A 17,553-nucleotide genomic window follows, 5' to 3' on the forward strand; every position below is an offset into this window, starting at 1 on the left:
GACATCAAAGTTCAAACCATCTTTCGCTCATACTATGAAGTATGAACCTTCAAAGATCAACATTGTTGGATTTGTTGCAAAGACATTTTACTCTCTTGTAGTTATGTTATTTTGGCCCATGATCGGATCCTTGAGATCATGTTTTTTTTCTGATGTGTAAGACTATAACTGTGAGCCATAAATCACAGGTATATTTGGATAACAGATCCTGAAAGAAAAAAGAATTAAAAAATAAATGGCCAATTTTGTTAGAACAGTATTTTACATTTGAATAGAATATTTAAAAAATACTCTTGATTATTGAGATTTTGATTATTAGGATTTCTTGTGTTTCAGCTTAGATAAAAGAAGAGGATAATTATTAATAAAGGAAAAAGTACTTTTGCCCATCTTTTATTAATTTTATTTTCATTAGAAACATATAAAAAGATGTATGCTAAAAGAATGATTTTTTTTTTTTGGTTGAGGAAAAATGATGTTATTTATGAGAAACTGGCAGTATCAGCATTTGGGTCGATCATGGAACCACTCTTGAATAAGATAAATCAACTTCAACTCGAAAAGAACCCACCGGCAGCTCGTAGCCTCTTACAATTCAATAAATACATGTTATTGGACCTTTATTTCAAACATCCTAAGAAAATAAATAAATCAATCTATGCTCGGGTATGGATTTTGAAAAATACATATTACAACATATGTACATTATTTGCTCTGGGCATGGGACAACTAATGTAATGCAACAAAACTTTCTCCATGAAATGTGACTAAATGACAGCAGAAAATATTTAAGTAACAATTGCAGTATTAGCAAATGCTACACTTCGAGGGAGAACAAATGATGCACACAACATCCATTTTCCGGGGGCCACAAGTCGTACACGTCGCATTTCTACGTTGACTGCGACCTCTAGCAGGGCAATTCTTATTCTCTGCACCACAAGAGCTTCTTCGTTAACATGCTTTTGTGTTTGTTGTAAGGTATATGTATGACTAAATAAACAAAAGGAAGCATAGGGAAAAGAAGAAACAGGTCACACGCATTCAAGAGTGACACAATGGTAAAATTTCCATTTATTTGGTGTTGAGTCTGATCCAATGACTGCACAAAAATATATACAGATAAAATACTAGCAACTTACCTCGTGAAAATCAAATTCCGGATCTTGCGCTTTGGAGAATCCATAAACATGGATCGTTGGCAAGTTGCATTCCATGTCCTTGGGTCTGTCTTTGTATATTCCCCTAAATGCATCTGCAGTAGAAGAAAAGCATCTAGATGTTAATCAAGGTGTAAACAGTTAACCAGATTTAAGTTATAACACTTACATACAAAGTAGGGTCGATCAAATTAGATGAGTGACATATATTTGGATAGATTAAAGGAACATGAGATATATAAAAAAAAAAGTGATCCAATCATGAAAAGCAACCTAGAAATTCTGCAGCTTCATTTGGCAAGTTCATAACCACCTGCGTGATTGATTGAGCTTTATCACTGGCATACATAGCCTTAATGAACCTTCTCCCATCCATGTTAAAGACCTAGAACAACAGATTAAGAAAAATATTGTTACTGTACGCAAATTCAAGTGTAACGTCTGCCTTGTTTATTAATCAACATGTGAAAGTACACTAATAATGGTATAGTGCATAGTTTTTAATCATCACTCAGTCACATCATTGTGTAGCACACAAATAATACTTCAAATCCTAAAGAGACACTTTGAAAATTCCTGCTTATATCCGCACTACTTACCTGCTAATCCATATATAAATATTTTCAACACTTTTACATTAACCAAGAAATGGCATCTATATATTCCATGGAGCTGCTTCCTTTTTATCATTTCGTGTGTAAAAGTTCATGAAACATATTCGAAAAGATAACCACTTAACAAACAAGCATACCTCAATCTTCCTTTCAAGTTTGTTTAGAACACTATTTCTTTCCAGATACTCCACTGCAAATGGGTTTAAATCATTAGCAAAAACATGCTTAACTATCTTTGCTGCAGATATAGCCAAGGGACCAACTCCAGAAAAAACATCACCTGTCAATATGATTTTATAACATTATTATTATTATTAAGTAGTCATGAATTTTATCCCAAAAAAAAAAAAAACCCTATCATTAAGTCAACATACAGAGAATGCTCTAACAAGTCACCAACTAAAGATAAAAAGAGAAGTTATTGCATGGAAAAGGAAAAGAAAAAGGAAAGTCTTTGAAGCAACAGCAACACTTTTGTGCTGTCTGTTTTATGCAGGTCCACTAATTGTTGCTTAGTTTTTATTTTCCTTGAGACTTTCAATGTCATAAGGACTTCAAAGTAATTTTACTGTTCCATTTTCTAGGAAATCATAAATTCAAGCAAATGTCATTTAAACAATAAATCATTTTTAAAAAATTAATTGATCTCTTAAATATTAGAAGCTGCTAGACTACACACTATCCAGCTACCAACAACGGGCTGTCTAGCCATCCGAGACTTCTACACCCACTCACAAAATAAATCAGTTCTTCACGTGCTTAAATCTATGTAAACCAGCATGTAGCACTAAAATAACCTGAGCCCATAAGTTTTGAAAAGGTTAAATCTCAAAAAAAATTTCAATTCCAAGCATTTCTCACTCATTTCATTCTCACAGCCATACTGTTTAGCAAATCTGCACCAAGACCCAAGTAGCACTATCTAATTGTGTCACCGTTAAGCACTTTTGATATTCAAACATTTGTTACAAACAATCAAATTTCATCATTGGTAGCTGACATCAGATTACGCTGAACAGCCAAATTTGTTCAAAACATAGGATCAAATGACACAGAAACTGAAATATAACATAAGTAGGCTGGTATATAATCTTAAAAAATAGATACATACAGACAACATCTTTCCGTGTAAAACCACTCAAAAGCCTTTGTCTTTCAGTTGCAAGCCTAGAACTCCAGTATCTGCATAGTCAAAAAGAAGCAAATTCCAGGTGTTTACTGTGTTAGGAGATAGAGAGCTATTACATTGACATGAATTGAACAATTATTAAAGCAAGTCTTCCAAAATATTATGTACTGGTCAGTGATGGAAATAGAACATACACTGTTGCTAAGTCAACCTGAAAGCGTATTCCGTTCTCAACAACTGTGGTAACTAGAGAGTGGTTTCCTGCTAGAACCTCAAGTTGCATGGTCCGGTATTCATTATGAATGGAATCAATTTTGTTCACAACTGTTTGTATCTTTGGCTTATTTTTATCCAGCACAACCTGAATATGTTAGTATGTGTTAACATGATTAAGAAATTTTATGATGTTTTAGGTTACACATTTAACTTGATTGGCAAAGATATTTCTATACAAAGAACCTTTGCTATGAGTGTTTTGTATGGTAAATGTTCCTCTCTCAAATTCAGGTGTGCAATGTGACCAACGGTCTCAAAAGCTGAAGGAACAACCACACCATCAGGTAGCAAGACCTCCAGGATCTGCAACAATAATACAGGACTAACTGACTAAGAATTTCTTTTTTCACTCACAATTTGAAGTTGAATAAAGAAATTCAATAATTTTTTTTTAAAAGAACATATCTTCCAGAGATCATAATACAAATTTGAAATTAAAAAGTAAACATCGTATGGAACACAAGGCAAAACATATTATTTTATTTTTGAAGCACAGATATCATTTATGTAAACCATGAGGGTGAAAAGAGAGTTTCATCTCCCACGACAAGAGAAAGAGAAAAATCTTTACATATGAAAAACTGAACACAGATACACACAGCACAGGCTAAAAGAGATTTATATTTACAACAGTGGATGACTGGATATCCTTAGTCTAATTACCTCATTCATCTGCCAATAATCATAAAACAGAGTCAACTTGCACCTAACTAGCTCAAAAGTCAAATTTGCACTCTTTTCGGCATACTCCTTTAATACGGCCTGAAGACAGAAAACATAAACCATGTCAAAAGTGAATGGGTAAAGTGTCAAAAAAAAATGTAATAATAATACACAAAAGACAGATATGTATCTATATATGATTATCCCATTTAAAACTACGAATAGCAAGATGGAAACGTTTGACCAATATCAGGTAACAAATATCCACATTAATGTAATTTTTCAACTGTTTGTATTCACTTTCATGCTAGCACAATTAAACTGAACTAGCGTAAATAACATCGACACTAAGGTCCTCAAGGATAAATAGTATAAATTCCCCACATCAGCATGAAGCTAAAATTGCACGAAGGACTAGATGGCTTGTACAATCTTACAAAGCATACCAAACACAAAACATCATGAGATTAACATACATGCTTTTAGATGCCTAGTACCATAACATCACAATGCTATGCCTAAAGCCCTGTTTGTTATGTTGTATAAGTATATACTACATAACTCGTTTTTATTATATCTTGTTTTGTGAGGTGTGATATATGTGATAGGATTAAGTTACTCGGCTAACCTATTCGGCTGGTATCAATTTACAAGAAGCAATGCATACCAGAGCATAGCATCAATAAACTACTACAAAGACCAACATCACTTGGTAAGAAGTTAAGAACTAATGTATCAACAATCATATTCAAGTCTTCTGAAACGGGTAAGAACTAGTGCCAGAGCTTTCTTTCCGCAATGCTCAAACCGAATTAGTTAGATTGCAGATACTAATGATAATATGAACAAAATCAGATAAAGAAAGCAGTTGCAAAATGCTTGTTTGTCACAGAACTCACAGAAACAAAAGAGCCACACACACACCACCTTGATAGCCTCAGGCAAGTCTTGGACGCCGCAACCGGCGTACCGTTCATCCAGCAACAGCAACCTCGTGGAGCCCCTCCACTTCTCCCTCCCAAACTCCTCCTCAACCAAATTCCCCAAAATACCCCCTCCATTATCGTCCTCTTCAACAAGCTCCACCGTAGCAAAATCGTTCTTCCCCGTGCGCCTCTCGACTTTCACCTCCTCGTCCTCCTTCTTCTTCTTCTTCCTCTTCGGCGGCCTCGATATCTTCGCCAGGTTCCTGAACTTCATGAAGCCATGCGTATTGAACCTCCTTGCGAGCTTCTCTCTGTACAGAACCGGGCTCAAAATGTCGCTGTCTCCCTCGGCTTGGCCGTAAATCCGTCGCTGCAATGACACGTGTCCTTCTTCTCCTCCTCCTGATTCTCCGGAGGTAACTAGCGAAGCGAGGTCGGGATCGAGGTCATCACCGGGGACGCGAGCGATGTTGCGAACACGAGGCCAGTTGAGGAGGTGGCCGCGGAGGCGAGTCTCTAAGGCGGAGCAGTGGGCAGAGGGGACGCGGAGGGCAGAGAGGTGGAAGACGCGAGTGAAGGCATCTTCACGGAGGGTGAGAAGGGCGTCGTTTTGGGGGCGTTGAAGCATTGGAGCGGTTCCTTTGTGGAGAGAAGGTCCGTATAAGATTGGATTGGGACTGGTGGATGAGAAGCGAGTGAAGGATATGGAAATGGGAATTAGGGAGAGGGAGTGTTTGGGATTTGTAAGAGGAAGGAAGAGGAGCTTAGTTGGAGTGGGGAAGTGAGTCCTTAGGAATATGCTCCCTGCTGTCTTCATTCAGAATCAACTGCGTCTGTGTTTCTGTTACTACTCCCGATTCTATGAGCCTATGAATATGGTTGTAGTTTCAGCCCAAGTGAGGATGATGTTGCGGTCAAGTTCTGAAAATCGAATTGGTCATCGAACTACTTTAGTTACTGATTTATTGGTTTATTGATTCAATCGGTTCAATCGTGGTTCAATCAAAATAATTATTTTATAATAAAATAATAAATAAAATATAAATAAACACATTAAAACATAATTATAATTTACTTTATATATATATATATATATCAACAAAATGTTAGTGATAGCTAAATTCATTGTTTGCATTCTCTTACAGATTATATAACTTGGTTTATTGCACAAACAAGAAAACCTCATTTCGAAACATATGCACAGAATAACGGAAGGATAGGACAATGCTAATACAAACTGGAATTTTTGCACTAAAAGGCCTCTTCAAACCCACACATTCAACACATTATTAAAAAGAAACACATACCTTGCATTAAATCAAGCAAACATTTCAATTTGTCTTGATATAAGTTCACTCAGTTCTAAGAATACATAAGTCAAATTCTTCAAAAAACATATTTTTAACAAAAGAAAAATAAACCAAATAAGCACTTTTACAAAATTAGCATAAACTCACAAGCTCTAATTTAATAAGATGATCACATGGGTAAAACCAGCGACACTTCAAATTCACTGTACACAACAAAACAATAAAAGAGTGCATAAAAGCAAAGTTGCAAGAACGGGACCGGTCATTGAACCGGTTGAGTAACTGGTTCAATGGTTCAATAATTCAACCGGAATCGAACCGTGGTTAGACCGGTTTAATTAAATACAGAGTAAAATTATAAAAAATCAATATATAATTTTAAATGTTTAAATTCAATAATTTCTAAATTAATAAAATTCAACATTTAATAATTTCACATAATAAACTATCTATAATTTATCATTAAAAATTCATAAACAACTTCAAATATCAAAGTTTATAACTAAAAAAAATCAAAACGCACGTAAATGAGAAACACAAAATGTTCTACCACCAAAAGAAACAACATTGAACAAACAAGTTTTCAATTATAACTAATTGTTGACCACTTTATGCTTGTTCCATCTAAATTACATACAATATACAAATTACAAATTAGTGAATGACATACAACAACCATTACAATAACTTAGTCAATTACAGTAAAATTCAGGATCCAAAATTGAATTACATACAGCAGGTCAGCAGCCATTACAAATTACTGAAATTAGTGACTTACATGTAGCAGCCATTACAACAATTACAGCAAAATTTAGAGAATTACATACAGCAACTATTACATATAATTAAATTCAATAGCTCTCATTTTTATCTATATAAAAAAAAGTGACATTGCTATACTATGACACAACATTTTTCCCCATTAACAAAGCAGCAACAGTTATACCACTACCATTTGTATAGGACATGTTCATCTTGAAATGGAAAAGGGTCAAAAAGATCATACATAAGAAAAAAAAGAGTTAATAATTCAAACAAGACTCAAGACAACAACCTTACGTATCATTTATTTATTTGCAATGCAATATAACAATAAGGTCAAAAGTGTCTACTGCTTACAAGTATCTTCTTGATTCCAGTGGAACAATAAAGTTAATGTGTGCATGAATATTCATTTCATAGTCAAGGAAGAAGAATCCAATTCAAGGTAACAATTTAAGTGACAATTACAATTCATCTCTAGCTTTTAATAGTAAAACCTAGTACGTCGTATATAATTCTCCGAAGTTTACATCCATTACATATAATTAACCAAATAATCCAAAATTGAATTACATACAGCAGCTATTACATACAGTCATACAGAACTCTTCATCAATCCATATAATTAACCAAATAAATAATTCTGCATCAATTCCTAATTTTATATAGTTCATTAACAAAATTAAAAAAAAAAATTAGTTGAAAGGGGAGAACAACTCACCGCCGCAGAGAGCAGAGAAGGCGTCCAGACGCTCGACGGCGTTGACAGAGCAGCTTCCGACGAGCAGACGACGCCGACCACGGAAGCTTCGGAGTTCAGACGACCAGACGACAACGGCGCTGCAGCAGCTTCAATCAGCGACGGTGACTTCCTTCCGCCCGTTGGAGGTCTTTCTGCCCGGTGACGCAACTCTGATGCGGCGTCGATTGCGGTAGACTGGGAGGGACGGTGACCTTCGTCGGAGTTGGATGAAGATTGGAACTTGGAACTTGGAACTTGGAAGTGAAATTAGGGTTGACGGTGAGGTGTGGTGGCTGTTGAGTGATGGGGGCTGAGGTCTCCAGTGCATCAGGGGTTGGGTTGGATTGGGTTATCGGGTCATTTCAAGTTGTGCTGTAATGTGCTGATTATTATATTATTAGTTTTGTCAATACTTTACACTTGTTTAGTTCAGTTTTAAGACTTTTTGAAGGTTCTTTTTTTATAACACTCATGAATTTATTATTTACTAGATGATTTATTATTATTATTATCTTGCAAGATTCGTAACTAACTATATAAAATATAATATCACATTTACTTAATTTTAATAACCCAAAATGGCACGCTGTGTCACAGAACTCATGTATATTAGATTATTACTCCTTTGGTATCTAATTAAAGAAATATATATATGATAATTACATCTACCAAGTGTTTTATTACATGAAACAAGCTCTATATTATCTTTTGTCTCCACCAATCACAATGTTTTCTAGTCTGATACATAATATAGATACACATGCATAATTGAACATAGGTAAAAAATTATACTTTATTAAAATAAAAAATGTAAGGCAACTATAGAAATAAACATACATTTCAATTGGCAATTGGCAATTGGCAATTGGCAGAACATAATTGATGGGACAGAAGATTTTCATTTGAGGATTTGAGATTTCGTCCGCACAACAAAGCATATATGTATGGATACAGTGACAGCGGCAGAGTTTGAAACAATTTTAGAAGGGTCAAAAATTTAATATAAATATTTAAAGTCAAATTCATCTTATGCAATTTTTTAAATTTTTAAAGGTTGTATCTTTTTTTTTTGTGATTTATTAAAGTAGAAGAACTATTTATAAATGTTGATATTATAGAAATTATATATTCTCCTTCTTGAATATTAATCTTCCTCTTAAAAAATGCATCAATTCTTTGATTTTTCATTATTATTTTGTATAAAAATTCGAATATATATCTTATAAAATATATAAAAAAAATTAAAAGAATAAATATTAAAAATTTAAATATATATCCTGTGAAATATGTGTTTTTACTTTTTCTTTTTCTTATATCTCTTCTATTTTGTTCTTCTTCAATTACAAGTTTTTATTATTAATCCTTAAATTATTTAACCGACTTGATTGAACTTAGTTACTAAAATGATTTGGTCATATAATATTACCGATTTTCAAAAGTATATGACATTATTGGCCTATTGTGGATAATAAGTCATCGATGAACACGGTTAATTAATTAAGCTTACCATAGTGTGGTCACATACAACTCTAGATTTCTTGCATGTTCCAAATATGTAATGAACAATAATCTCGTAAACAGTTTAGATTTATGAATTCAAATATAGATTTTTGCGAGTCTTGTATGGAAAGAAATTGGAGTATAAATAATTGCTGAAGAAGGAACACTAAAGACTAGTTATTCTGGATGCATTTCCATATTTGGGAGGGACCACATAATTGGAATTTGAAAGTGAAGAGAAAAAGCGAATTGTGTGGAACTTGAACGCTACACTGAATAGAAACACATACACTCATAAATCATGATCACAACAGTCTACAACTTCTTCCGTCTACGCATCTACTAAACTGTTTCAAAGCTTTGACTCCCCCTCATTTTTTCTCTGTTAAAGTTCCCAATAAAATCCATTTCATGTTTCACGTGTCTTAAATTAAAACATAACATGAATAAGAAATAAAGTATATCATGTATCTCTCAAATGTTTTATTTTAATTTTATTCTAATGTTTCAATTATACTTTGAAAGTTAACACTCTTGACAGAGATACTGAGTATTGACATTGCAATTATATGCTACCATATCACTAACATAATAACAACTCTCAGCTGACACATCAACGTAAAATTGCCACATCACTCGTATTCACCGAAAGCTGAGTCCTAAGATATGTTCTCTGAAATTTAAATATATTTCGTGGTCCCATCTTTAAATATCTTAGATGCAGTGTGGTCTATCTTTATCCTAAAAGCATTCTCTTAAAATTCACCATGAATATACCAAACCAAACACACATTAATTCCTTAAACTTCCATTCAACTTCTACACTAAGAAGTACTTGCCGGGATATAATGTGAAACACAATCTAGCCGTTAAAAGAAACATTCTCATGCATAAACTCATCAAATAACGCTTTGCTATTCAATTTCTAAACAGTTCATTTCTATAAATATCTGAGATGGGTATGAACGTTCGGTCTAGTTCTCACAGAATGGAAGCACAACTGGCAGACCCAAAAAATAATGGTACAGCCAAAGATGAGTGTTTACCATGCCACCAAGAAAGGTATGTAGTGCAGGTAGCTGGTTTGTGCCATTCTATCCTCTTTACAGATGAAATGTTCATCATCACAATGTTCAAACATGTGATCAAAAAAACAGTATCTAATTCAACCATCAATCCTCTCGAAAAAATATAGATAGCCCATGTCCTTGGGACCGAAACCGCAACCTTGGCGTCATTGAAAATAACCCATCTACCTTCTTTCAAAATGTGAGCTACATAGTGACCACAATGTGTCGAGGTTCCCATGTGGCTAACAATTCCTATAAGTCGATATTCTGCGAAAAGCCAAAGGTACCCAAAAATTGATTAAAACCAACATGAACACTTAAATGACAAATAATGGAATATGAGCAGAGAAATAGGATGAAGTATCACACCATAGGGCAATGACAATTACAGCATATACCAAAAGAAAGTAATTGAAAAAGGTAATAACTTACTTCCTCCTCCATCTGACAAGCCAACATCATTTGAAGCAGAGGTTGTGTTTGATGCACTAGCATCCATACTAGAAACTGATGCATTGGGATTGCTGAATATCCACTCTGTTGCCTTCTCAATGTCTTGACCCTACAAGGCAGGTGTTACCAGTTCAAAGACTGTCTGGACGAACTCACCCAACAAAATCCAACAACGGGGAGAGGAAAACATCATAGAATAATTACCGATGCCTTCAATGCCTTTCGAGCAACATGATCTTCAAATCCAAAAGAAATGAGTATGTCCACTTTTGATTGATCAACGTTGTCAGAGCTGTTGCCTTTTAAAATAGGACTGTCAATATCTAATTAATAGAAAAAAATTACCATTATCCCCTGAATAATAGGTTTACAACAAAAAGCAACCACAGGATCAGTTAAAAGTAATTGATTCGCATGACAAAGGAAAGCAAAATAGAAACCTGGATCATCCATGTGAGATAGTAACCAATTCATTGCCTCCTCTACTCCAGCATTTGAGGTGTTAATAGCTGCCTTCTGACAATGAAGCTGGTTAAAACCCATGGAAACCAGCTGTGCCACAATGTCTTCATTGGCGGAAGGCTGGTTTGAATCCTCGTCAATGGGTTCTGTGCAACATGATGCAGATGTGGTTAGTTAACTTAAATACCATCTTCGAAAACCAAGTAACCAACACGGAATTCTAATAGAGAACATATTACACAATACAAGCAACTCATTCAAAAATGAAAACTTGACATGGTAAACAACCCATTGATGCAACAGAATGGATAAATAAGCATATATAGAATACATATCCAGACTGATTAATTCCCAACATAGTTTAGTTGACACAAGCATGTTTCTCTGAAATCAAATATCTATTATCTACTTAAAAAGTCACGTACCCGCATCTGGTAACAGTTCTTCCCCTGGGTGATTACCTTTGCTACGCATATGATTAATATCTATGATATCAAGAACATCTATGTACACATCTGAAAGAAAACAAGTTATTAGTAATATGAAATTCTTTGAAAAATAATACTAAGCAAAGTGCATTAATGACATCTTGATAGAAGAATTACCAAGCTTTTTGGGCACCCATCCCTCCTCCATAACGAATTACCTCATATGTAACACAAGGTAATCAGGGAATGATGTGAAACCAGCTGTCCTGCAGATCAAGAGTTTCAGAAGCAAAATTACTTCCAATGTACTATTAATAATAACACCACCACTACTTAGGACAGAAACAAAATATACCAAACAATGCATATTTTTATCTGCTCAGCACAAATGAGGATAACAGATTAAATTTCTCATGAAGCCAAGGAGCCATGAAATACCATATGTAACTTCTATCCTATATGAACCAACACGCATGTCATTGTAATATAAGCTAAATTTTATTGAATGCTCACTTCAATGCTGTTGTCTTTGCTTTTAAGGCAGTGCTGTAAAAATCATGTATCTCCTCTGGAGCTGAGAAGTTTCTAAGGCAAGCTTCTAAAGGAACTCTTGGACGTACAATCTCATCGGCCGACCTATTGGAAAAAATATCATTAGAAAAACCTATATAAGCAAATCTAGGAAATAGCAAGATTCCTGAGAATCTGGACTTACACATCCTTCCCTTCAGAAAGCTTCTCTGCTTTCAATTTGCGAAATAATTCCATTTCTTCTGCAATTCTCAAAGAAACAAAAGCACTAGATGTTAGATCTAAATAATTCCCATTTAAGTCCAGGCTTATGATTTGAAAAACCACCTTTATTAGTTGCTTCGTGCAATGGGATATTAAGAGATAGAATGTAGTCTTGTCTTTTATTATATGCAACTTTTCCAGATGAACACAAGATTCGATCTTCAATACCAAACTTGAAACACTTTGCAGGATCTAGTTCAGCTTTCCCAGCATTAGATATTTCAACTTGATCGAGAAAATGAAGGAAAAATTCTAAAGCATCCTAACAATATGTTGGAAACAAACTGTAAGAAGATAGCATAATAAATGTCCCTAAATGGAACAAATTTAGTATATCGAAAATAGAAGGAACAAATTATTTTCAAACAGAAATCCTTAAGTTGTCGGTTTTAGCGCTAATAATAGGCCAAAATTAATTATTAGACGTAAAATTCATCATAACAATTGTAAGTAAAACATATCTACTTCCCATCTTCTAGTGCCTTGTGATGTGAGGAAGATACATTCTAAGGTTCATCTACTAAAATTAGATTTCAATGCAAGTTCATAAATAACTATGAACATCTCCAGCAACATAATAACACACTTTTTATACTATTGATTCATGTTAAGGGAATAAAAATACCTGTTGCCGCATAGATGAAAATTCAGGATGACTGGCAGCAATCACAGGCTTGAACATACGTGGAGGTATCCCTTCCTGTTTCTAATGTTTGAGTATATTGCAGAGGGGAAACCAGAGAAAATGGGAAAGAAAAAACTAATCAAAATTAAAAACAATTAAGATGAAACAAATAAAAAATTCTGATGAATGCGCATTAAAAAAGAAGAGAGGGGGGGATCCATTGACAAAAACTAGTACTGAATATAATCCTAGAAAAATACACTTCCCGCAGAGAAACTGATCAATTAAAAATTTTAACTATTCATGATGACAAAATCTGACTAGAAATCTTAGCCATCAAAGAGATAGAGAGATTACTGGAGTCTTAGTTGTGGCATCAATGCTTGAATTGTCATCATTCCGGAGGAAAGAAGGTGATATTAAGAACAATAACATATCTGAACATATCTTCAACAGAAATGTATTGATGGTTACGCACCTCATAGACTGGCAAAATAGAATATTTGCCAGATAGTAGACCATGGGCCAGTTTTGTCCTGGAGTAAGACAAGAACCATTATTATACTTTTCTTTTGAAGATTTATGTATGGGAAGATAAATCTGTTTTGAAGAAGCTATTCATTATTTATAACCTTTTGCTTTATTAAGAGGAGAGAATGTCATGTATAATTAATACCCAAATCAATGTTTCCCATCCGAGAAGTATAATAGTAGATTATAAACAAAAGATCCACAGATGCAGTGCCGAAGTTGTTCCAAGAATTAAGACACAAAGCACATGCTGATTTAGAAAAGAGATTGCAACAGATTTCTAATCAATTACAACAATCTAGTTACTTACAGTTGCATATTCAAGTCCACGGTTGGATCAGCAGGAGCCGTCTCAAATGCCTTTTTCAGACTTTGGTTTATATAGTACCTGCCACACAATCATACCAGATATAAGATATTGAAGCAACTGCGAAATTGCAAATATGGTTCAAACAATTTAAAGAAGGCAAAAATATACAAGACACGAACAGACCTTGAACAGAATGATCTTGTTGTGAACACAACTTGCATAGTTGCTGCCAAGTAACAACTGAAAGAAATAAAAATGAGTACAGTAGAAAGCAGATAAAGTAGACCACTGTAGCAACCAGGAGTCAAACAGGCCTACTCTACCTGTTGCCAAGATTGACCAATCCCGTGTATCCAGGTCCAAAAATTGGTTCCTTTTCCTCTCCACTTTCTTGGATCCGATTCCAATTGAAATTGGTATTGTGATCAAGTTCTCTTTCGGCGGTCGTCATTTCAGTCTGAATATAATAAATTGGCAATTAGATAACATGTAACATTCAAACTCTTATGTGACATCATGTCCAATGCATAAACATCCAACAATACTCACATTAACATTAACCTAATGCTTAGAAGGGGAAGAAGCTTGACAAGCAATCAGCATATATTTGCACAATGAAACATTTTCTTTATAAAGATGGTCAAAGGGCACAGTCATAAGATCGGGTGAAAAAATGCCACAGAACTCAAGTACCATCAGGAATATATCAAGTTATCAACACAAGAGAAAGAATTAACCTTTTGTAGTGATGAGAAGTCAATGCCAAAAAAGGCCAGATGCTGTGCTAGATGTGGGTCTAAGACGCTGTTGTCCTCTGGATATGAGTAAACGTCTGAGCTGCCAAAATACATTATCCATAATTAGCACCGAATGTGAAAACAAAAAAAATTTAAAGAAAAAAAAACCTACTAGCCTCTCCTTCACATTACTTATTTAAAACCAACATTACAGCGAAACAATGAAGTTTGTCAACATAATGATCATGTGGGCAATGGTAACCCTTCATGATTGCAAAGTGAATCAGGCAATACAAGTAAATCATTGAAACTATTAGGACTATAAGAATGTCAAAGCACAATATGCTGTAGGGCATCACCTGCTGCTTCCAAATCAGCAGTGATAGTCCCGAGCTTTACAGCAAGAGGGTAGCCTGTCTCATTGTAATGCTCAACAGCATGGTTGTTTCCACCACTTCCATCCCAATTTCGCCTCCCACAAAGAATCATCCCATCAGTCAGATTTAGCCAAAGATTATCCGTCTTGTCACACTTGGCACATTTCCAACCAGACGGAGGAATGACAACACCATTGTCAAGTTGCTGTAAATTCATTGCATAGGTACTAACTGTTTTCTTATCAGCAGTCCAAGCTGCAACCTGCTCCTTCCGTTCAGCACCCTCAGCTAGTACTATAGCATCTGCAGCCAACCTTACCTGGAGTATTTTTAACGAAATAAGAAAAATAAAAAAGAAATACACCACCATAACAAAAGACAGAAAGAACCATAAACAAGTACCTTCTCTGGCAATTCAACAGATGGGAATGGAAGAGATATATAGTTTGGTAAAATGACTATAGTATGAGTTTCTTCATATTCGGGTTCATTGTTGTCGAATCCCCCTTCAACCCCTACAAATTAACAAGATATATAAAAGATGATACATCCACAAAAAGAACAGCAAATTTGTCAAACTGGTAGAAAGCCCCCTTATTCATCACAGAAAACAGCAGAAGCAACGGCAGAACACTGAATATCAGAGCAAGCTTAATTTTCATTTCACGAACCTATCGCCAAGCGGGTTGGTTTCTTGGTAGGCCTGTCTTCTGGAACCAGTTTCTTAGTCTTCTTTACATGTAAATAAACAGGGTTACCAGTCTTCTCGAAATTCCAACCCACACAGTCCTTCCCAAAGGCAAGGAAAGTGAACATGTCGATGTACAACCCACCCTCTGACTTCTGAAAAATAGAATTCAAAAAGAAAATAATAATTCAGCACCAATCAACATTCAACAACAACAACGATATCTATATATAACCTATCATTTGAAAACAAAACCCAGCAAAGAACTGATTTTGATTCCATTTCCAGCTAAAATGAGCTAAGACAGTAGGAATCCAAAGAAGAAGAAAAATTGCTCAGTGAAGCTCTGGTATTCAGGGGGGAAAAGAAAAGAAAAACCCTAATAGTAATTTGATTTGGAATTTACCTTACGGGTGTATCGAAGGAGAGGCAGCATTCATGCTTGAAGATGCGATTGGTGGGTCGGATGCGAACGCGGGAAAGATTTGATCGAAGCAATTATAAGTAAAACATCTATTTCCCATCATCTAGTGCCATGGGATGAGAGGAAGATACATTCTAAGGTTCATATATATTAGGGTGTTCATCAGCCAGCCGGGTAAAACCGAGTTTGACGTGACCCACACCCGATTCGACTCAAAATATTTACTGTGCCTATTTGTTAAATCCAAAATCGGCTCTAAATCTGATGAAAACTACACACCTGATGTAATTTTGCATTAATAAACTACTACAAAGACCAACATCGCTTGCTAAGAACTAACGTATCAATAATCATACTCAAGTCTTCTGAAATAGGTAAGAAATAGTGCCAGAACTTTCTTTCCGCAATGCTCAAACCGAAGTAATTAGATTGCAGATACTAATAATAATATGAACAAAATCAGATATAGAAAGCAGTTACAAAATGCTTGTTTGTCACATAACTCACAGAAACAAAAGAGCCACACACACCATCTTGATAGCCTCAGGCAAGTCTTGGACGCCGCGACCGACGTACTGTTCATCCAGCAACAGCAACCTCGTGAAGCCCCTTCACTTCTCCCTACCAAACTCCTCCTCAACCAAATTCCTCAAAATACCCCCTCCATTATCGTCCTCTTCAACAACCTCCACAGTAGCAAAACTGTTCTTCCCCATGCGCCTCTCGACTTTCACCTCCTCGTCCTCCTCCTTATTTTTCTTCCTCTTCGGCGGCCTCGATATCTTCGCCAAGTTCCTGAACTTCACGAAGCTGCGCGTATTGAACGTCCTTGCGAGCTTCTCTCTATACAGAACCAGGCTCAAAACGTCGCCGTCTCCTTCGGCTTGGCCGTAAATTCGTCGCTACAATGACACGTGTCCTTCTTCTCCTCCTCCTGATTCTCCGGAGGTAACCAGCGAAGCGAGGTCGGGATTGAGGTCATCACCGGGGACGCGAGTGATGTTGCGAACACGAGGACAGTTGAGGAGGTGGCCGCGGAGGCGAGTCTCTAAGGCGGAGTAGTGGGCGGAGGGGACACAGAGGGCGGAGAGGTGGAAGACGCGAGTGAAGGCATCTTCACAGACGGTGAGAAGGGCGTCGTTTTGGGGGCGTTGAAGCGTTGGAGTGGTTCCTTTGTGGAGGGAAGGTCCGTATAAGATTGGATTGAAATTGGTGGCTGAGAAACAGGTGAAGGATATGAAAATGGGAATCAGGGAGAGGGAGTGTTTGGGATTTGTAAGAGGAAGGAAAAGTAGCTTAGTTGGAGTGGGGAAGTGAGTCCTTAGGAATATGCTCCCTGCTATTTTCATTCAGAATCAACTAACTGCGTCTGTCTGATGTGTAAGGCTGTAACTGTAAACTATAAATCACAGGTATGTTTGAATAACACATCCCAAAAAAAGGATTAAAAAATAAATGGCTAATTTTATTGGAACAGTATTTTACATTTGCATAAAATATTTGAAAAATACTTTTGATTATTAGAATTTCTCGTGATTCAGCTTAAAAAAGAAAGAGGATAATTATTAATA

At 35.7% G+C, this 17,553-nt stretch overlaps 1 protein-coding gene and 1 pseudogene across 4 annotated transcripts; both read right to left on the reverse strand.

The window, feature by feature from the left end:
- Positions 1-531: 531 nt before the first annotated feature.
- On the reverse strand, positions 532-8,013 carry LOC112750880 (tRNA (guanine(37)-N(1))-methyltransferase 1). Of its 4 annotated transcripts, none has more exons than XM_072220157.1 (10): positions 7,562-8,013; positions 4,770-5,689; positions 3,843-3,941; positions 3,363-3,482; positions 3,098-3,264; positions 2,886-2,956; positions 1,912-2,054; positions 1,474-1,545; positions 1,143-1,255; positions 532-932 (listed from the first exon to the last, which is right to left on the reverse strand). In XM_072220157.1, exons 2-10 carry the CDS (start codon positions 5,583-5,585, stop codon positions 926-928), a joined length of 1,608 nt encoding a protein of 535 aa, XP_072076258.1. In that variant the 5' UTR covers positions 5,586-5,689; positions 7,562-8,013; the 3' UTR covers positions 532-925. The 4 variants fall into 4 exon arrangements, with proteins under 4 accessions (XP_072076258.1, XP_025655591.1, XP_025655595.1 ...); XM_025799806.3 differs by having other exon boundaries at positions 1,434-1,545; XM_025799810.3 differs by having other exon boundaries at positions 4,767-5,689.
- Positions 6,978-17,357, reverse strand: LOC112728037 (ubiquitin carboxyl-terminal hydrolase 14-like; annotated as a pseudogene).
- Between the last annotated feature and the right edge of the window lie 196 nt (positions 17,358-17,553).

This window comes from Arachis hypogaea, chromosome 2, assembly GCF_003086295.3.
Source record: "Arachis hypogaea cultivar Tifrunner chromosome 2, arahy.Tifrunner.gnm2.J5K5, whole genome shotgun sequence".
NCBI lineage: Eukaryota > Viridiplantae > Streptophyta > Magnoliopsida > Fabales > Fabaceae > Arachis > Arachis hypogaea.

Bases quoted from the DNA above. Each gene is read 5' to 3' on its own strand.
- LOC112750880 (XM_025799797.3), bottom strand. From the start codon at position 5,585: ATGAAGACAGCAGGGAGCATATTCCTAAGGACTCACTTCCCCACTCCA. The intron at 1,546-1,911 runs GTATGCTTGTTT...CTGTTGTTCTAG, and splicing joins AACTTGAAAGGAAGATTGAG to GTCTTTAACATGGATGGGAG. The intron at 1,256-1,433 runs GTTGCTTTTCAT...CTTCTACTGCAG, and splicing joins TGAAGCTGCAGAATTTCTAG to ATGCATTTAGGGGAATATAC.